At 57.0% G+C, this 19,933-nt stretch overlaps 3 protein-coding genes across 3 annotated transcripts; all 3 read left to right on the plus strand.

The window, feature by feature from the left end:
* Positions 1-3,680: 3,680 nt before the first annotated feature.
* On the plus strand, positions 3,681-10,564 carry SMARCD1 (SWI/SNF related BAF chromatin remodeling complex subunit D1). The gene is made up of 13 exons (XM_086768824.1): positions 3,681-3,848; positions 3,975-4,162; positions 5,783-5,825; positions 5,922-6,044; positions 6,346-6,468; positions 6,948-7,064; positions 7,847-7,948; positions 8,033-8,194; positions 8,304-8,401; positions 8,817-8,952; positions 9,193-9,315; positions 9,559-9,660; positions 9,887-10,564. The coding sequence occupies exons 1-13, from the start codon at positions 3,681-3,683 to the stop codon at positions 9,938-9,940; spliced, it is 1,539 nt and encodes a 512-aa protein (XP_086624950.1). The 3' UTR covers positions 9,941-10,564.
* A 1,802-nt stretch (positions 10,565-12,366) lies between these two features.
* On the plus strand, positions 12,367-17,718 carry GPD1 (glycerol-3-phosphate dehydrogenase 1). Its single transcript, XM_086768833.1, has 8 exons — positions 12,367-12,417; positions 12,609-12,786; positions 13,424-13,564; positions 13,938-14,076; positions 14,997-15,109; positions 15,431-15,664; positions 15,856-15,962; positions 16,170-17,718. Exons 1-8 carry the CDS (start codon positions 12,377-12,379, stop codon positions 16,264-16,266), a joined length of 1,050 nt encoding a protein of 349 aa, XP_086624959.1. The 5' UTR covers positions 12,367-12,376; the 3' UTR covers positions 16,267-17,718.
* A 1,211-nt stretch (positions 17,719-18,929) lies between these two features.
* COX14 (cytochrome c oxidase assembly factor COX14) lies at positions 18,930-19,858 on the plus strand. The gene is made up of 2 exons (XM_086768846.1): positions 18,930-19,482; positions 19,576-19,858. Exon 2 carries the CDS (start codon positions 19,584-19,586, stop codon positions 19,740-19,742), a length of 159 nt encoding a protein of 52 aa, XP_086624972.1. The 5' UTR covers positions 18,930-19,482; positions 19,576-19,583; the 3' UTR covers positions 19,743-19,858.
* Positions 19,859-19,933: the final 75 nt, after the last annotated feature.

A 19,933-nucleotide genomic window follows, 5' to 3' on the forward strand; every position in this document is an offset into this window, starting at 1 on the left:
CGCCGAAATCCTGGAGCCAGGGCCAAAAGCGGGGGGAGGGAGGACAAAGCTTTGGGCCAGACTTCCAGTAAACGCGCACATGAGTACCAGCAACACCAGAGCCGACGTTGAACAGAGTTGCGTTAAAGCCTCCCTTTGCTAGGCGCTGTGCTAACTTGGCGACCCTCTGGGTATGAGGGCGAGCTCCGGCACGGCTGCCCGGCCCCGCGAGCTCCGGCACGATGCCTGGCCCCGCGAGCTCCGGCACGGCTGCCCGGCCCCGCGAGCTCCGGCACGATGCCTGGCCCCGCGAGCTCCGGCACGGCTGCCCGGCCCCGCGAGCTCCGGCACGATGCCTGGCCCCGCGAGCTCCGGCACGGCTGCCCGGCCCCGCACTGCCATTTGAACGCGCCTCGCGGGACATGTTAGGGCTGGAGGATGGGAAGTGGCTTTTCCTCCCAAGCGGGGGGAGGAGGATGACCATTTGCACAGCTGCTAATCTTTGACAACTCTTCTGACACTTCTGGGGTCTGGGAGGGACACCTGAGGTTGGGCAGAAGTGAGTCACCACCGTGAACATCACCTGGGTTTAATTTAACCCAGTCAGCAGCAGTTGTAGCACAAGCCATGTGCAAACACACTTTCTGCCCTCAAAATTTCCATCTGTAAAGAGCAAAAGTAACATGCCAGATCCAACACTGGGCATCGAAAAAAGCCCTCGGGACCCCGCGGAGACTGAATAATAGTGCGTGGGCAGGGAACACTGAAATGCCAAACTCCCCCGGGTCGCTTGGCTCTGGCCATGCCCCTCTTGCTCCCGGAAATGGCAGACGGGTGTTTCGCATTTAAACTGGAACGGTCTTACTGCTATTCTGGTCCCTCTCTGCCAGACCTGGCGCTGCAAAGGCCACGGGGTGGGCTTTGAATAGGAACAAGATAATATAGCCAAGCCCAGAAGGGAGTTAATGAACTTAAATTAATTACAGCCAGCCACTGTGAGTAGCCAGAGCAGCTGACCATGCCTGCTCCCTCCGCAGCGGCACTGGCAGCAGCTCCTGTTGCAGGGGCAGGCAGTGACCCTGTCTCTGCAAGCTGTAATCTCTTCCACAGCTCCCCATTAACCTGCTGGGCTGTGCTGGGAGTGGGTCACCCCATCCATCTGTCACAGCTGCAGCACGGCTGTCTGAGGTTTCTGTGCCGCTGGACATGATGTCTGCGAGCCACAGCCTGGAACGGACCCGCAGAGGAGGCGTCTGGACCCCAAAGGCAGCGCAGCCGATGCGATTCCCACGTGTGTACAGCGAGGAGCCGGACAGGACACCAGCCTGAGCAGCTCTGAGATATGAAGTGGAAAAGCCGCACGTTTTCAGACTCGAGGCTGTACCATGCATGCGGTCCGTGCAGGGCAGAGCAGTGTCCGCGGGCCGGGGAGCTTCAGCCTGTTCAGGATCGCGGTGGCTCACGGATGGGCGCACCGCGCGTGGGCTGCGTGGGGCTGGGCTGGCAGCCTGCAAGGTGTGCGGTGCAGGCAGCGCGTGTGTATCCGCGTCTGTCAGCCGGTGGTGCGAGACTCGCGCTGCGCACGAGACAAGGAGTTAATTACGTTTCACGGGAGCATCTCTGACAATCCCGGTGAGGACCGGGTGCGACACACCCAGCCTGAGATGCTGCGAAGCACCTGCTTGCACGCTGCTGTGTTTACCTCGCGGACTGTGCGGCTGCAGAAACCCCGCAGAGCAGGGATTAATCACGCAACATGCACATAACCACGGCAGAGATAGCATCACCTTTTCTCCTCCCCGGCAATAACTCCTGGTTACCACTCGCTCACTGCTAAAGCTGCCAGCAGAAGCAGGCGCTGAGATATAATTACACAGCCCTGGATGCTGCTCAGCTGCCTGGAGCCAGAGCCGAACGGGTTGGGGAAGAAGGTTTCAGAGGAGCTGCCTGGTGCCAGCAGGTGCAATAAAATGAAGGTGCACGGGGTAGCATTTCGCAAACCATTTCCACCGGGAGGAGCGAACCAACCAAATCCTCAGGGCAGAGGAAAGCAGGAAGGACAGGCGTAAGGAGACACTGAGCCAAGGAAGCTGGCGTTACTTTTTCCTTGTGTTTCTTACAAAATGCAGCTAGTATCAGGAGACACAGAGCACTGCTTGGAGAGCATCCCTGGGGACAGAGGGCTAGGATCGCTCCCAGCTCGACTCATGCACTGTGGGGTCTCTCAAGACCCTGCAGCTTACCTGCTCCCCAAGCTGAGCAGCTCGCCTGGTCTCACTTCCCTCTCCCCACTTCTCAGGTTAGCCCTTGCTTTCTCTCCCTCTCACCCCACCTCACTCTGCGTGTTCCTCCCAAGAGAGCCAGGCAGCTTTCCAGCCTGCCCAAAAGGCTCCTGCCAGGCTTTAACTCTCAGTCAAAGTTGCATCTGAACAATACGGAGCAGATGAGTTCCACTGCTTTTCCTTCCCATGAATATTTCATAAGGCTGCTGGGCGCCAAGCCTGTCGGAGGTGGCATTAAATTAACTGCACGGACACATGGATGCTGAGACAACAGTTAATAGCTGTGCTTAAAGCTTCGTGTTTTTCATCGAGGAGAGGAAATGCCCTGTCTGGCAGAAAAGGTGCTCCTTTGCTCAGTCAACAATGCCATGCACTGCACGGGACAGCCTCTGAAATGCCCCATGATCATTACTAATTGCTTAATTAATACTTGCAGTGTGACTGCTCACTTGGCTTTTTTTCACAGATTAGCGTTGGCTGGACTTGTGTCTCTTTTCGCTCTGAGCAACTGCAAGGGTAAGTGCTCTGGGGAACAGGGAACTTAATACTTGCAGAAAGTGGCTTTTAATTCTAACATTGTGCTTTCCGTAGCAAGCCAAGACAGCATCAAGGGAGACAAGAAACCTTGTCCTGGGTGCTCAGCCTACACCTGACCAAACTAACTCAATTCGTGCCCATTTATGTCCCCATAAGCTTATCTGAGAGGTTAAGGAGGGCAGTTCTGGTGTGAGCTGTTACTGCCAGCTCTGCGCGTTGGAGTCCTCCGTGGCCCGGGCAGGAAAAGCCGCCTTCCTCCGAGCACATCCCAGCGCAAGGCAGGCGTCGGGACCGGCATCTTCTGCAAGGGCCACGCGTTCGTAGCAGTGAGCGCCGTGGTGACGGCCTGGCAAGCGCAGGGCTGACGCCCCGACGTTCCTCGACTCGGGGCGGCCCTGACTGTCGCCGCGGTGCCGTAACTCGAGGGCCGCGGGGGAAACCAGCCAGGCAGAGTCGCGAGAGCAGCCATCAGAACGCCATGGCGGCCCAGGTACGCGAGGAGCCCCTGAGCGTGCCTGACGGAGCTCCTGGGCGTTCAGGGAGCCGCAGATTCTCTTGCGGGTGGATGAGGCACAGAGACGAGAGCAGAGCGCGGGGCCGCTGCCTCTCCCAGCACCTCCAGGACCCCCGTGGCCCCGCATCCCCCCCGGGGCCGCGTACCCCGAGAGCAACCCCCACGGACCCTGCACCCTCTCCTAATCCCCCCACCACCTCGCCGCGAACCCCGCACTCCCCACCCCCGCATCCCGCCCGGCCCCCTGCTGCGGGCCTCCGCCCGGCAGAGGGCGGCGGTTGCGGGCGGGGCCGCTCTAGCGCGTGCCTCGAGCGGGGTCTCCATGGTGCGCGTCCGGTTCCGCCCCGCTCCCCTTTGTGCTGGAGAAAATGGCGGCGCGGGCGGGCTTCCAGTCCGTGGCTCCCAGCGGCGGCGGCGGGGGGGCCGCTGCGGGGGCCGGTGCGCTGGGCCCGGGCACGCCCGGCGGGCCGGTGCGCATGGGCCCGGCTCCAGGACAGGGCCTGTACCGCTCGCCGATGCCGGGAGCCGCCTACCCGGTGAGGCGGGGGAGGGGCCGGCGGGGACTCGCGGACCGGCGTCGCGCGGGGCGGGGCGGGAGGCAGCGGGGGCGGCAGGAACGACCCCTCCCGGTGGGCGCTGGACCGGTTTTCTTTTCTCCGCAGCGCCCCGGAATGTTACCGGGCAGCCGGCTGGCGCCACAGGGCCCCTCCATGGGGCCGCCCGGTTACGGCGGGAGCCCGGCGGTGCGGCCCGGGATGGCGCAGGCCAGTCTGGACCAGGCCCGCAAGAGGCCGGCGCCGCAGCAGCTTCAGCAGGTGCAGCCGCAGGCCGTGCCCAACCGCAACCACAAGTAAGGGCCGGCATCCCCGGGCAGTGAGGGCATCCCTGGGCAGCAGGGACAACCCTGGGCAGTGGGGACATCCCCAGGTGTCAGAGCATCCCTGGGCAGCGGGGACATCCCTGGGCAGTGGGGACATCCCCAGGTGTCAGAGCATCCCTGGGCAGCGGGGACATCCCTAGGTGTCAGAGCATCCCTGGGCAGCGGGGACATCCCCAGGTGTCAGAGCATCCCCAGGCAGCGGGGACATCCCCGGGTGTCAGAGCATCCCTGGGCAGTGGGGACATCCCTAGGTGTCAGAGCATCCCTGGGCAGTGGGGACATCCCCGGGCAGCAGGGACATCCCCAGGTGTCAGAGCATCCCTGGGCAGCGGGGACATCCCCAGGTGTCAGAGCATCCCCAGGCAGCGGGGACATCCCCGGGTGTCAGAGCATCCCTGGGCAGCGGGGACATCCCTGGGTGTCAGAGCATCCCTGGGCAGTGGGGACATCCTTGGGCAGCAGGGACAACCCAGGGCATCCCCCGGCAGCAAGGACATCCCCAGGCAGCGGGGACATCCCCAGGTGTCAGAGCATCCCTGGGCAGTGGGGACATCCCTAGGTGTCAGAGCATCCCTGGGCAGCGGGGACATCCCTGGGCAGCGGGGACATCCCCAGGTGTCAGAGCATCCCTGGGCAGCGGGGACATCCCCAGGTGTCAGCGCATCCCCAGGCAGCAGCGTGTCCCGGGTCATTTTGAGCATCAGGGCAGCCAGGTGCCTCAGGGCATCCCCAGGCAGGGGCACAGACAACGTTGCGTCTCTCCCAAAAGGCCCCCGGGGAGAGGCTGGGTGTGGGGGTGCAGGCAGGCGGCTCCCAAAATGGGAGAGCGAGCGGTGAGTCCTCGCTGAAGCGGGGACTGTGCTGGGTGCGGGGCAGTGGGAAGCGTCGGCCGCTGACTTGGTGTAATCCAGGGGCACAAAGCTTTTCTGTTGGGCTGCGTCCGGGGCGCTCTGCCTTCCTGCCGCGCTTGGGCTTCTCATGGCTGCTTCGTGTTGGGTGGCTGAAAGAGACGTCAGCTTTGTTGTGCAGCCCCTCTGGGAGAGAGGGGCTTCCAGCAGAGAAAAGAATAACGTGCAGCTGCTAGACAAGAGCAAGTTTGTGTAACGTTTCTGGCAGTCTAATGTGATGCCTCAGTAACGCTGGTAATTCATCCCTTGATTTCAAATGCATCTCCTAGAAGAGTCGTTTTGAAGCTAATTGAGGCTAGAGAGGCACTTTGATGAGGCATTATGTCAGTGCGCCCTTTCCAACTTGATGTAACCCCGCTTTCTCAGTTCTCGTAGGGGACGTGAAGCCTTCAGGTAATCGGTTAGTCACGCTGCTGCCGGGTTCGTCAGCCCTGCGGTGCTGGAGGCCTGGCGGGGGCTGTGGGGAATAAAGAGCTTGGCTCTGCGCTGACGGTGACGATAAGTGCCTCTGAAAATGAGAGCCTGGGCCCGATGCTGGCATTCAGGCTGAGAGCGCGGCTGATGCCACAGTACTGTAGCACAGAATAAGGTGTCATCTTGCTCCCTTCGTGAATGCCTACAGTTAACTTGCACAAAGTGGTTGCCATTTTCATGCCTGTGTGTGCGTTTTCCTCCTTAACAGCGCTAAAAAGAAGAAGATGGCTGACAAAATTCTACCTCAGAGGGTGAGTGGCACGTGCAGTTGCAGCTCGTGTTGATATGCAGTAGGCTGGAGAAGTGCGGGGGAGCTGACGGTGATTTGCATTCTTGATTGGCGGTAGATTCGTGAACTTGTACCGGAGTCTCAGGCCTACATGGACTTGCTGGCCTTTGAGAGGAAGCTGGACCAGACGATCATGAGGAAACGCTTGGATATCCAGGAGGCTCTGAAGCGACCCATTAAGGTAGGGGAGAGCTGGGTTTATGGTTACCATACGCAAGGTTTGGAGGCTCTTACTTCAGTTCAGACAGCAGGAGGGCGCTGGAGCTTGGGTTGTATCCCTGTAAGTGTGGCGTATCAGGAATCTTAATGCTCCAGACGTAATCAAGGAGTGGAACCAGAAATGCATCTTTCCTTGCTGTCTGCCTCGGGAGAGAGGGAATACAAGGCAGCTAAAAACATTAAGCTTAGTTTTCGCAAAACATAAGCAAGGTAGTCAGCCCTTTATTTCAGAATTAACGCTGAGCCGATGCTTTTTCTCATAGCAAAAACGAAAGCTGCGTATTTTTATCTCCAATACCTTCAATCCAGCCAAGTCAGATGCAGAGGATGGTGAAGGAACAGTCGCCTCCTGGGAGCTTCGAGTGGAAGGACGGCTGCTGGAAGATGTAAGTGTGAAATACCCAACCATAGAGGTGACTTTATGGATCTGGAGTTGGCAATGAAACCAGTTTCTTAGTGTCTGAGAGCATAGCTAGGGGCTTGATATCCTCCTTCATCTCTGTTTTCCAAGGTGACGAGACCGAGAGCCCAACTTGGAGACTGATGGGTGTCCCCATGGCAGAACATGAGTTATACAAAGTTCTTAGAGCTATAAGAATTAATGGTGAGAGCAGATCAGTGGCACTTGTGTACCCTGGCTCTGAGAACCACGGCACTTGCATTGTATGTCATTTCTGAGTGATTTAATTCCTGCAAGCTCATCTTTAACTCCAGTCTTTCACTTTCTGACTTGGAACTTGATTTTCAAGCACATGTTGGTGAATTTAGGTGTTCAGAACTTAAAGGAACGCTGTTGTGCACGGTGGCTGTGCTTCAGTGCTGAAACTTGCTGTCCTAACACTTTTCCTTCCTGTGTTGCTTGCAGTCTGCTTTATCCAAATATGATGCCACCAAGCAGAAAAGAAAGTTCTCATCCTTCTTTAAATCTCTGGTCATTGAACTTGATAAAGACCTGTATGGCCCTGACAATCACCTAGTAGAGGTGAGCTTCTTTTTGCTGTGTTACCTCTAAAAACGGGGTGGTGTTTCAGCAGACGGGGTTCGCATATCGCTTGTAACTTGAGACGTGGTGTCGTAGTTCAGCCCCAACGGGGACCAGACTACGCAGTCTCTCTCTCACTCCCCCCACTCTCCGAGAGAACAGGAGGAGATTTGACAAACAAAAGAAAACCAGGAAAAAAAAAAACAAACACGCGGGTTGAGATTGAACAAAAAGTAAATTTAACAGTAATGACAGAAGAAAACAATAGAGTGATGGAACACAAATACAGTACAATAACTCACAACAGATCTCCACATCCAGTCTCTTCCAAGTAGCAGGGGCCTCCCTTCAGCACCCTCCTCACTTACATACTGAGCATGATGTCAGATGGGATGGAATAGCCCTTTGGCTAATTTGGGTAAATTAACCCCAGCTGTTAGCTAATTAGTTAACTATCCCAGCCATAGGGGCTACCAGCTTCAGTTCTCTACCCAGCTCAGGTAAATATTAACTCTATCCTGGCCAGAACCAGGACAGGTGGGGATACTGAAAGCTTGAACAAGTGGCTGGGAGCCAGGACTCTTCAGTTCGCAGCTTAGCTTTTCTTCTGACTTGCTGGGGCTCTGAACAAATGTATTAACTCTTGTTTCAAACTGTAAGTGGGAATAAGGTGAACTTTTTCTAGGTGGGTGGGGTTTACTGGCAAGCTTGTTGGGTACCAAGCAGCGGGAGCAAAGGGAACCAAGTGTGGGGGTGCTTCTAAGTGCCCTCTCTTGTTCCAGTGGCACAGGACTGCCACAACTCAGGAGACGGATGGCTTCCAGGTGAAGAGGCCAGGAGATGTGAACGTGCGCTGTACTGTGCTTCTGATGCTGGATTACCAGGTGAGGCGTTGGCAGTAACAGCGCAGGGCAGGTACTGTTAGCTGAGTCTGTGGCAGCCTCGCCTTCCTGTGCTTTTTGTTTCAGCCTCCCCAGTTCAAACTGGATCCCCGCTTGGCTCGTCTCTTGGGGATTCACACTCAGACTCGTCCAGTGATCATCCAGGCGTTGTGGCAGTATATCAAGACCCACAAGCTTCAGGACCCCCACGAGCGGGAGTACGTCATCTGTGACAAATACCTCCAGCAGGTAACGCTGTGGCTGGACAAGCGACTGATTCGGCTTTTCTTTGTCGGCAGCCAGTGATCACTGGCCCTGAGCTCCCATTCCTTTTCTTAGCCCCGTGTTTCTGTCACAGATATTTGAATCTCAGCGGATGAAGTTCTCTGAAATCCCACAAAGACTTCATGCATTGCTTATGCCCCCAGAACCGATCATCATTCATCATGTGATCAGGTGAGACTGGGCCTCTTGACTTCCTATTTCTAGGAAGAAGAGTGGAAGGGATGGGTGAGGCGATGTAAGATGCTCTGATTTTCAGCAGCAGTTCCCGTGTTGCCTGTCTTTGTTTCTTTGTACAAGAACAGCCGCCTCTTTCATTTACCACATCCCTCTTTTCCACAAGGCACTCCCACGATCATGCTGTCCTTTGCGTTACACTTTTGTAGATGGAAATCTGCTTGGAACAATCACTTGGTCCTTGTGCTGCAAAGCCATCCGTGGAGCTTTGCTGCCTGGTGTTAGAGCTAAAGCTAAAACTAGCTGGGCTTGTCCCTGCCTGCAGTCCATATGCTCTATCCTAGAGGAGCTACAATTCGGAGCTTTCTTGAGATACTCACTTATTTGGGCTTCTTTTTGCAATCGCCCCTAGTGTTGACCCAAATGACCAGAAGAAAACAGCTTGCTATGACATTGATGTGGAGGTGGATGATACCTTGAAAACTCAGATGAATTCCTTTCTGCTGTCCACAGCCAGTCAACAGGAAATTGCTGCTCTGGATAACAAGGTAGGAAGAGCTCCTTCAGGTCTGCCCTCCTCGTTGCTGGGTATGGGAATGGGAAAATCACTGGTCAGTGGGAAAATCGTTAATATTTAGAGCAGGAAACCGGGAATTGAAAATCCTGTCTGATAGGTATAAGTCAACCAGGGAGTATAAGAATTCACCTTCGTGTGCTGGGTCTCCTGATGTTTCTGTCTGACTTTTTCCCCTGTTCAGCAGTTTAGTTGCTGTGCTTATCTCCTTCAGATTCATGAAACAATAGAGACAATTAACCAGCTGAAGACCCAGCGTGAGTTCATGCTGAGCTTTGCCCGAGATCCTCAGGGCTTCATCAACGACTGGTTACAGTCCCAGTGCCGAGATTTAAAGGTAAGAGCTCTGTCTTGTGTGGAAGGTGGATCCAGTCACACGCTTCCCTCATTATAACCAGCTCCCACAGAGAGAGGGAGAGGCAATTTCCTGCTCAGAAAGCGAGACTGGAATTGGAGTCAAGCATAAGAACCTGACCTGACTGTACTGAAATTCCTTTGAGGAAAGGGGAGGGCGTGTGGGCTTGCTCAGCACAGCTAGAACTTTCGCACTGCCTGAACTGTTGTCCTTTGTGCTCTCCAGACGATGACTGATGTTGTTGGGAATCCTGAAGAGGAGCGCAGAGCTGAGTTCTACTTCCAGCCATGGGCTCAGGAGGCTGTGTGCAGATACTTCTACTCCAAGGTGAGCGTCCCCGAGCAGGGGTCCCTCTCCATACCCCGTGGCTCAGAGTGCCCGTCACTCCTTGCCGGCGGTGGAAAGTGGCAGTGCTAAGCTTCGCTTGTAGACACTGCTGATGCATCTTGGTCCCAGTTCGAGTTCACCCTTTTCCACCTGGGTCCTGTGTTGCTGTGCTGTGGTGCTGCACTGTTTGAGTACGTTAATGCTGCAACTCTGGCTTCTCTTGCAGGTGCAGCAAAGGCGGCAGGAATTGGAGCAGGCCCTGGGAATCCGTAACACATAGGCTGCTCCTCTCCTCTCCTCCCCAGCCAGAAGGCATCACAGCTATTTGTGGAGACAGAGAGCTGCCGAGTATACTGTTAAGGCTCACATAATCCAACTCCGTCAGCGAGGCCTGCGTCATTATTCATCCTGGCATTGTCCCTGTTGGGGCAACTCCAGGACACCTGGAGGTGTGGCAAACAGAGGAGCTCCAATGACCACACGTTTCTACCTGGTTTTCCTGACTGTTGCCTTGTCAGTCCCAAGGCTTCTGAGAGCCTCCCCTTGACTCCGCACTGCCTGTAGTGTCCCCAGTAGCCAGTACAACTGCTGACTTGGAACCTTTCTCAAGTTAGAAACCACAGCCCGTTCTTCCCCAACTAGCATCTAGTTGTGGCCCACGAGACCTGGCTCTGGGAAGCCTGGATCTGCTGTAAAGGTGGAGTTCCGGGACTGGTCTCTTCCCTGCCTCGTTTATAGCAAGGTGCCAGGAGATGTAGTGGGCAGGATGCCGTGAGCTGACGTACCTCCCTGCCCTTACTCCCTCGCTCAGAGGGCGCTGCTGCACTGGGCTGCCTCATAAGTCGCTCTCCTCCTTGAGGAAGTTACTGGACTGTGTAGAGAATTGCTTCCCTTGTCCCTTTTTCCATGCCCTGTTCCTTTTGTGTTCTTCAACAGACTATCCTAGGCTGGGACCGCAGAGATGAGGCACTGGCTTACCGCAGGGATGTGGAAGCACTGGAGTGGTGAGGCATCTCTGCACTTCAAAAGACCTGCAGTTGTTCCAGCAAGCCATCTAGCTGCTTGTTTTCCCTGTAGCAGGGAGAGGGAATGCAGCAACTCCCTGGTGGAATTATGCAGGGATGCAGTGTTGTAGATTCTGGGGCTGCCAAAAGGCCCAGCATGGTTCAGGAATGTACAAGTAGATTTTCCTGTGGGGAGTAGCAGCCCGGTTGCCTCTTCATGGAACGAACTGCTAGTGAACTAGTGGTCAGGGGTAAGAGAATGGCCTCTCTCAACCCAGATCGCAGTATTTCTGCTTGGGACTGTAACGCAAATGGACTCGAAAGTTGGTCGTACTCTCCTGGAGTAGCTGCAAAATCCTGTCACTGACAAACCCCCCTCATCCCCGCACCCAGCTTTGGTGTGGTCGGGAAGGTTGCTATGAATCTGGGAGCCCGGGTGGCCCTACTTGTGTCTGTGTTACTACGTCTGTGAGTGATAGACTCTCAGCTTCCCTTCTCCTTTGCCCCCTTATGAAATGGCTCCTCTGTGGTTCTGGGGTGAAGGTCTTGCTGCTGCTGAAGCAGCCCACTGCCTCCTCAGGGTAATCACACGTGAAGGATGCTGAGTACTGTGTAGGCAAACATAGCTGTTGCAGAGTAACTGCTTTTCTTAACTAAATATTACAGTTTTTTCCATGGACCAAATTTTTTTTTTTTTGTACTGTATCCTTGTAGATGTCACCCAGTTTTAATAAAAGCCTCCTTTGAAGGAAGCTGTCCTCCCTCCTTCTGCGCTGACAGCACGCTTTCTCTCAGCAGCTGCCTTGGCGGATGACACTTCATTTACTTGCCTGGCAAGGGACAAATTATCTCTACTTTTTTTAAACAAAGTCAACTGAGTTAAGAGGCTGGAGAGAAAATGTTTTCATATTTTGGCCTTTTATAGAGAGCATTTCATGTCAGGATCTCCTGCTAAGCCTTTGCAAAGTGCTTTTGTGGTAAGCGAAGTAACCTGAGGGGAACTGGAAATCGGTGGCCAAGCTGATGATAAAAATCTGGACAGCCCAGATTCCACCCTGCTGCCCTGTCCAGTTGTGACAGCCTGTTACACGTCCCATGGGAGTCAGACATAATTTTGAGGAAGCTTTACTAAAGTTTACAGAGAAGGGTTTAAAACTATGCAAAGGTGGCGTTACTGTCTTAACCCAGTTTAACTTGTTTATAAAAGTAGAAATGTGATGCTTTACAGAAACCTGTCAGCCCTTGCGTCAAGGGAAGGAGACCCTCCATGGAAGGAAGGGCAGCAGTGCTGCTGCTTAAGGCTGGAAGATGAGGGTGGGAGCTGTGTCCTGGGTCGGTGACCAGATGGTTCATATTTCTTATTTGGGGAGGAAAAAACCCAGCCATTTTTAGGAAGAAGGGGAAAATCAAATGCTTTTATCCAGAAAAAGGGGGAAAGAGGCTCGGAAGTCGTGACTGCCAGCTCTGCTATTTGGCATCTGAGCTACTTCACCTTTGCATCAGGGGAGCAATTTGCACCCGCAGTGCTGCGGTGCCTCCCACGGAGCCCTGGGCAGCGGGAAAGCGGCCGGCTCTGCCGTCCCGGGGCCCGGTGCCCGGTTCCCCGGGGGGCGAGGCGGGGCCAGAGGCGGGACGGGGCCGTCCGTGCTCCGGGCGGCCTTGAAATACCAGCGGCGGGCGCAGCGCCTCGCAGTGCCCTGGCTCCCCGCACCATGGGTGGCAAGAAAGTCTGCATCGTGGGCTCCGGCAACTGGTGAGCACCTGCTACCCGGGTCCCCTCCTCGAGCACAGCGTGGTCCCCGTCCTCCCCAGTGCCCCACGGTCCCCGGTGCAAGCCGTCCCCGTTTCACCAGGACCCCTGCGCGAGTGACCTGTGCTGCACGGGGCTTGCTGGTGCCAATGGCCTCGGTGCCCACTGCCCACAGCTCTGCTCTGCCTACGCAGGGGCTCGGCCATCGCCAAGATCGCTGGCAGCAATGCGGCGCGGCTGAGCACCTTCGAGAAGCAGGTGAATATGTGGGTGCTGGAGGAGGAGGTGGGCGGCCGGCGGCTCACAGACATTATCAACACGGAGCACGAAAATGTCAAGTACCTGCCAGGGCACAAGCTGCCCCCCAACGTGGTGAGTGTGGCTCTCTGCTGAGCGCAAGGTCCCGTGCTGGCAGCCGGGTCTCTGGTGAGAGGGAATAAATAGTGTGCGGGGAGCTGCTGGAGCCCTGGTGTCCTGGGCACCGGGGGTGTGAAGGTAGGGGATGCATCGGCCTGCACGAAAATCGGTGACACCCTCCCGGTGACCTTGATCTGTGCTAGGATGAGCTGCAGCCCTGGCTGCTCTCGCTGCCCACCTTTGCCCCCCCGCCCCCCCCCCACTTTGGCATGCCGCAGGCTGGGCTTGAGGCCATGTGGCTGCCTCCGAGCTGGCATCGCAGCGCGCAGAGAGCCCGTGGGCCGGCTGCCCTTTGGCCGTATGCTCAGCCCCTTGGCAGGCGCTGGCCCGCTGAGGTCTCCAGAATGACCCCGGCTCTTTGCACCCCCTTCCTGGGACCAGCTCAGGCTGCTTTCGCCCTGCTGTGCTCCAGACCCTCTGCCCTGCCAGCCCGGAAGGAGACCGTGGGGCGGTGACTTAGTGCCATTCCTTCCCTTACAGAGAAGCCCCCCGCAGCTGCTCTCAGGCCCCTGCTCCTCTTGTCCTGGGTTCAGGACACGCTCCCCGTGCAGCTGCAGGCGCAGCTCCCTCATGACAGTCGTACTCTCTCCAGGTGGCAGAGCCAGACCTGCTGAAGGCCTGTGCTGGGGCTGACGTTCTTCTGTTCGTGGTTCCCCATCAGTTTATCGGCAAAATCTGTGACCAGCTCAAGGGCCATGTGAAGAAAGATGCTGTTGGGGTGTCGCTCATCAAGGTGCGAGCAGGGGGAGCGCCGCGCGGGCAGCTCGCGGGGGCGCTGGGCCAAGGGGGCTCAGCTGGAAGCAGCCTGGCTTGGAGAGGCTGCAAAGGGAATCCTGGGGCTTTGGAGCAGAAACTGGGCTCCAGGGTTATGGGCGGGGGTGGCGGGGCAGAGTCTTCACGGGGATTTGGAGGCGTATTGGTGGGGGAGAAGGGCGAGGGTATGAGGGGGATCCCAAGCGCTGTGAGGAGTGGGGTGCAAGTGAGCACTGGGGGGGCTGTTGGGATGCGAGTCGGAGCATTGCAGCACAGGGAATGATGGGACTGGGGCAGGTGGGGCCAGGTCTGCGGGGGGGCGAATGCTCATCTCGTCCCTGGTTGTCTCCCAGGGGGTGGACGAAGGACCAGACGGGCTGAGGCTGATCTCGGATATTATCCATGAAAAACTGGGAATAGAGATGAGCGTCCTCATGGGGGCCAACATTGCTAATGAAGTGGCAGAAGAGAAGTTCTGCGAAACAACCATCGGTAAGGAGCCAACGTCCTTCCTCGTTAGCAGCCTTCATTTCTGACGAGGAGGGGGCAAAGGGGTGAGCATGGTGCAGCTTAAACCGCTGCTGCCTAGGGTGACCCAGCCCTTTTCCCTGTGGAGGCAGGGAGACTCCTGAGCTGGATGAACTCACTCGCGGGGTTTACAATGTGATTGCTCTCTTCGTTAAAAACAGAGTTGTGTGTCTAAAAAGTCCTGCCAGCATGGACTCAGCATCAGGCAGTTGTCTGGCACAAACGAAAGGGGTGGATGCTACGAGACCCTTTAGGAAATAGCGTTCCTACCTTCATTTCCTTGGACTTCAAGGGATGCTCACCTGGATCTCATGTTACTGCCAGCCCGCGCTGCTTGCAAGTTCATCTGGTGACTGTTCCTAACATCCTCCACACTGTTTGTGAATCACGCACAGCAGCCAAAACCAACAGAGCAGTTTGCCGGGTAGAAGCTACAGGATTCAAAGTGTATTTTAAACAAAAGCAAACATGCTGTGCGGGAGGTTACAGAGACTGGAGAGGTACAAGCAGAGCGTGCTGTCACTGTGAGCACACAGAAATGCTCTCATGCAGGACGTTGCAGGAACAGGCAGAACAGTCTTCAAACCCAAATTTGCAGCCTCTGAAGATGCTTTTAATCCACTGGGCATGCCACTTCTGTCTTGCTTGACAAAGCAGTAGGGATTGTCCTCATCTCCTGGGAATTCCAAGGTTGAACCTTGCTTATTTGCCAGGCAATGTGCGCTTGGCACTTTGTGGACCTGCAAATGGGCAATAGGTTCCTCTCGCTGCACTAGCTGCAAGGGCTATGTTGCAGGAACGCCCCACTGGGCAGGAGAGCAGCACAGCCCTACCTGAGGGTCTCCCCCATCATCCTCCTCCTCCTTCTCCCTTTGTCTCATCAGGCTGCAAGAACACGCAGCACGGGCAGATGCTGAAGGAGCTGATGCAGACACCGAACTTCCGTGTGACAGTGGTGCAGGAAGCTGACACCGTCGAGATCTGTGGGGCTCTGAAGGTGAGTGAGCTGCTCACCGGGGTCTGCAGGTCGTGGTTAGCAGAGCCTGTGGTTCTCTAGGGCTCTGCGGGGAGCTCTGGGGAGGAGGCTGCCAGCTGAATGAACCCCGCTGGATATTGCGCTGTGGCTCACTGGGATCATTGGGTCACCGGCCAGCCTTTAGAGGGAACTGTGGAAGTGTCCCGTTCAGCTGCTCGGAGGGATGATGATCACTGGCACAGGCAGGAGTCTGTGCTTGGGATTACACAGGCAGCTCATGGACACAGCAAAGCCCTGAGCTCCACTGGGAACAGATCCCTCCAGGCTGCTGTTGTTTTCCAGAACGTTGTGGCTGTAGGAGCTGGTTTCTGCGATGGGCTCGGCTATGGAGACAACACGAAGGCTGCTGTGATCCGTCTGGGACTGATGGAGATGATTGCCTTCTCCAAACTCTTCTGTAAGGGCTCCGTCACCTCCTCCACCTTCCTGGAGAGCTGTGGGATCGCTGACCTCATCACTACCTGCTATGGTGGCCGCAACCGCAAGGTGGCTGAGGCTTTTGCCAAGACTGGGAAGGTAAGCGGAGCGGGAAGCAGGCAACGTTGATATCTGCATCAACCTGCTGAGCTGGCAGCAAGATGGACCCAATTAGCACCACAGTATCCTGCCTTCGCTCGCTCGGTGCCGCAGCCTGGCTCCAGGAAAGGAATGTGGGGCAGCAGATGAGGTTGCAAGGGTCCAGCTCCCTCACTGTTGGGTTGTTTCAGTCTATTGAGCAGCTGGAGAAGGAGATGTTGAATGGGCAGAAGCTGCAGGGTCCCCAGACATCTGCTGAGCTGCATCGCATCCTTAAAAGCAAGAAAGTAGTGGAGAAGTAAGTGCTCTCATCAACCTTGTCTGCTCTTTCGGGGTGGGGCTGGGATCTTTTCTGCAGCTGTGGGAGGGGAAACCCACCCATAGCGTCTCTGCTGTTCAGGTCAATCTCTGCACTGCCCACATCAAACCAACTGGGCAGGAATGAGGTTGCGCTGAGGTTGCTCTGGTGACAGTGCAGGGGGTGACTTTGTTCATCTGCCCACAGGTTCCCCCTCTTCACAGCTGTGTATCAGATCTGCTACGAGGGAAAACCTGTTACTGATGTCATCAAGTGTCTCCAGAACCACCCTGAGCACATGTAAGGGGGCTCTGCCTGCAAAACCACTGATCCTGCCGAGATGAGCAGAAAGATCCTGCCAGCACCAACTTGCTGCTGCTACAGCTTTGTGAGGAGTCCAGATTTCCTGGGAGCCTTTGCAGAGTGCTGGAAGGGCAGAGGTTCCCTTTCTCAGCCCTGGACACTGCCAGCTTGAGCCTGGCACCTGCACAGAGGTACCTGCTGATCTCCCCCTCTTTTTGAAGGGCTCATTTAGCTTCTGCTGCTGTCTAGGATCTGCCCTGAGCGGGGCCGAGCATCTTCCTCCTTCCACTTTTTTTGGCCGTGATGGATTCGGTTCTCGGAGGGACTCTGCCAGGTCCTCTGGATCAATATGGGCTGTGCAGGAAGCACTGCCTGGGAGGACAAGCTTTGCTAGTAGCCCCGTGGGGCCACTTTGCATGATACCTGCTTGCTGCTGTTGCTTTTGGCTTAACTGTCTCGTGGAGAGGGCACAGTTCCCTGCCAGGTTCCACCAGGGCAAGTGAAGCTCCTAAGGACTTTCAGAGAAGCTGAGAATCACACTTCTTTCTAAGAAGAACCAGTGCAGAAAATAACATTCTTTGTCACCCTGCTGCTTCCCCAGCCACTGCCAGCTGCTCCTGCCGAAGGGTACGGCCAACGCGTCGCAGGCGAGGGCAGCCCCAGAGCGAGACTGCAGAGCTTGTTTATTTCCATTTTTTGCTCTCACGATCAAACCTGGCCCCTGCACCCAGGGAATTCCCCTGTTGTCACAGATTTGCCTGTGCTAATTCCATGCCCACTGACTGACCCCGGAAAGCCTTTCTCCCTTCTATCAGTTTGTCCTCTGGCTGGCTTTGGCATTGCAGGGACCAACTGCCCTAGAGTCTTTCTGAGCAGCTGGCAGGCTGTGCAACCCTTGGCAGTGTACCTGGCAAACCAGCTGGGTCACGTTGCTTTTAGATGAATGATCCACAGCAGCTTTTTGCCTTCTCTCTGCCTGGCTCCAGTCTGTGCCTTAGCCTGGTCTTTGCTTCTCCGTGCGGCTTTGTAGGAGCTGAGAAAGCAGGTTCCATGCTTTCCCTGCTGCCCCTCCCGAGAGGGTGCTAGAACTGCCCGCTAGCGCCAGGGCCAGCAATGGACGTGCGATCCACAAAGGTACAAGGAGACCTCCAACATCACAGGAGAGGACAGAGGTCTCATGCCTCATGCTGTGCCTTTGAAACTTGCCCCTTGTCCAGCTGGGTGCCACGTGCCTCTCTGGTCCTCTGAAGCTGGCTCGCTCCGCTCGTGTTTGCTCAGGCTAGCGTGTCCGGCGGTTCAGTGATCCCTGTCTGGGCTGGCAGGCCAGAGCTGCTGCGGGTCTCGCTGTCCACCCCTGTTCCGGGTCCTAGTGCCACTGGGTCTCTGACTAGCAGTGTACTTTATGAACGTTTAAAATAACAATAAACTTCAAGAGGAGAGGGGAGGCACGCTCTTTGCTGTGTGGTTCTGGTGCATCATCGTCTCCGAGTTGGTGCCTGCTGGACTTGCTAAGAGCGCAGAACAGGGCACTGTCCGTTCCCTCCTCCCTCTGCACCGCTGTGTGCTGTCCCAGAAACAGCACAGGTCCCTGTTCAGTCACAGCACGACATGGTGTCCCACTTGCTTTTTCTCGGCAGCCGTTCCAGTGTTCAGGTTTGGCTGTAGGACTGAGAGGGTTGAGACAGCAGTGCTGAACTGGGTACAGAGTCCTAGCTCTGCTGCCTGGGGCCTGCAGGAGCTGGGCCAGGACCCCACTGTGCCCCACGTACCCCTGGCCTCCCCTTCTCTGATGTCTTGGCTTCTTGGGACACGCTGTGTTGTTTTATTCATCTCTTCCCAACTGCTTTTCCCAGACTTGCTTTGTCCCCGTCTGTCTTTGAAATGCATCTCGTACTGAGTGACCTTTCTAGGACTGCTAGCCCTTCACTCAGTCTCTTGCTAGGGGAATTTAATCTGCTGGCACTGCAGTTGTTTCTGTGCCTTTTATTAGACACGCTTTCTCACTAGGTACCCTACGACCTTTAAATTCAACTGAGCTATCCTACGGAAAGTAGCCAGCATCGGCTTCCTCTAATGAGGAACTTTATTGAGGCTGGAGGGAGGATAAAGGCAGTCCAGGGTGTTCCTGCAGAGCTGGCGCAACTTCCAGTTCCCTTTGTCTTGAAGTGCTTCAGGAAGTGTGGAAGAGCTCAAGTGTGTGGACGTGAGGGGAGAGGGTCTCTGAGCTCTCGTTTCAACATGTTACAGTCTCTCACCTTCACTTGCTAAACTCTTGCCAGCACCTGCCTGGAGCTGCAGCAGGATCCAGAACGGTGTTCTGGACTTGCATTTAGCTGTTAGCTCCTCTGCTGTGGAAGTGTTTTGTGCATCCCTCTTGGTGTGGGTTTCTCTGACGCTACGCGCTGCCGGCAGTGCCCGAGTCCTCACAGCATGTGCTGAAGGTCCCCGGTCTCACCTGGGGGGGGCCAGAGCACAAGTCTCTGGCTTTTAGACACCCCACGCTTTGCACTACTGCTGGAGTTCATGAGCTATAAAAAGTCTTCCCTTTGCCATTTGGAGTTATGTTCTGCAGCCTCAGCACATCCAGGCTCTGCAGGACTCGGCAGCCATGCAGCGGCCTGGGGAAAGGACGAGGCAGAGGGGGGTGCTCCGCAGAGCCCCCGGCGCTGAGCACTGCTGCGACAGCGCTATTCAAGCGCTAGCAAGGAAGGAGAGCGGCGTTCGCCGCCAACAGCTGCCCTAGTGCTTTCAGAGGAGCTCGGCCTCCTGAAGGAGGCTCTCCGGCCCGAGCAAAGGCTGGGCCCCGGGGCAGGGCGGCGAGGCCTCCCAGCGCTGGAGCGGGACTGGCGCGGCCTTGGCTCCATCCCGTCTGCAGCTGAGGACGGGCCTCCCGGGGCTGCTGGCGCCTCAGCCTCACGCAGGGCAGCGTGCGGTGAAAGCGCAGCACGAAGGGCGGCCCTGGGGAGAGCGGGGCCGGGAGCGGGCAGCAGCGCGGGCCCGCCGGGCCCCGGAGCGGCGCCGCGGGTAGAACAGCGGCGATGCTGCCGCCCCCCCGCCAGGGGGCGCTGCGGCTCCCGCCTGAGCTTCCCGCCTCCGCGGCCTACGCATCCCAGCGGGCAGCGCGGCGCCCCCACGTGACGGGCGGAGGCGGGGCGCTGGCCGGAAGCTCAGCGCAGCGGAACCGCGCGCCGGTGCGACCGGAGCCCCGAGGCCGCAGGTACGGGGATGGGGGGGGGGGGGAGGGGGGGGCGTGGAACGGGGTGGGAGAGGGCGCGCTCCCGGCCCCGCTGACCGCAGCTTTGTGTTGCAGGCGCAGCCATGGTGTCCGGCAAGCGGCTGGCGGACTTCGGCTACAAGGCCTTCTCCGGTTCCATGGCCCTGCTGACGGTGTACGGCGGGTACCTGTGCGCCGTCCGCGCCTACCGCCTGCTCCAGCGCCGCTGGGAGCGGCAGGCCGCGGCCGGCCGCGACAGCTGAGGGCGGCCCGGCCCCCCGTGCCGCCTTTCCCAGGCGGGGGGGAGCGGGGAAAGCAGCCCCCGGCCTCCGCAGGCTGGGGAGGAGACGGAGCACAATAAAAACCGTGCGAAAACGGATTCGGCGTGGTGGTGTCTGCCCAGCACAGCTCCCTGCTCCGCCGAAAAAGGCGCTTCTCTGAGGCAGCCTCGGGC

Source organism: Chlamydotis macqueenii, chromosome 29 (genome assembly GCF_036417535.1).
Source record: "Chlamydotis macqueenii isolate bChlMac1 chromosome 29, bChlMac1.mat, whole genome shotgun sequence".
In the NCBI taxonomy this organism is placed as follows: Eukaryota; Metazoa; Chordata; class Aves; order Otidiformes; family Otididae; genus Chlamydotis; species Chlamydotis macqueenii.

Bases quoted from the DNA above. Each gene is read 5' to 3' on its own strand.
- GPD1 (XM_086768833.1), top strand. From the start codon at position 12,377: ATGGGTGGCAAGAAAGTCTGCATCGTGGGCTCCGGCAACTG. The intron at 14,077-14,996 runs GTAAGGAGCCAA...TTGTCTCATCAG, and splicing joins GTTCTGCGAAACAACCATCG to GCTGCAAGAACACGCAGCAC. The intron at 15,963-16,169 runs GTAAGTGCTCTC...ATCTGCCCACAG, and splicing joins AGCAAGAAAGTAGTGGAGAA to GTTCCCCCTCTTCACAGCTG.
- COX14 (XM_086768846.1), top strand. From the start codon at position 19,584: ATGGTGTCCGGCAAGCGGCTGGCGGACTTCGGCTACAAGGCCTTCTCC.
- SMARCD1 (XM_086768824.1), top strand. From the start codon at position 3,681: ATGGCGGCGCGGGCGGGCTTCCAGTCCGTGGCTCCCAGCGGCGGCGGC. The intron at 7,949-8,032 runs GTGAGGCGTTGG...TTTTTGTTTCAG, and splicing joins TTCTGATGCTGGATTACCAG to CCTCCCCAGTTCAAACTGGA. The intron at 8,195-8,303 runs GTAACGCTGTGG...TTTCTGTCACAG, and splicing joins GTGACAAATACCTCCAGCAG to ATATTTGAATCTCAGCGGAT.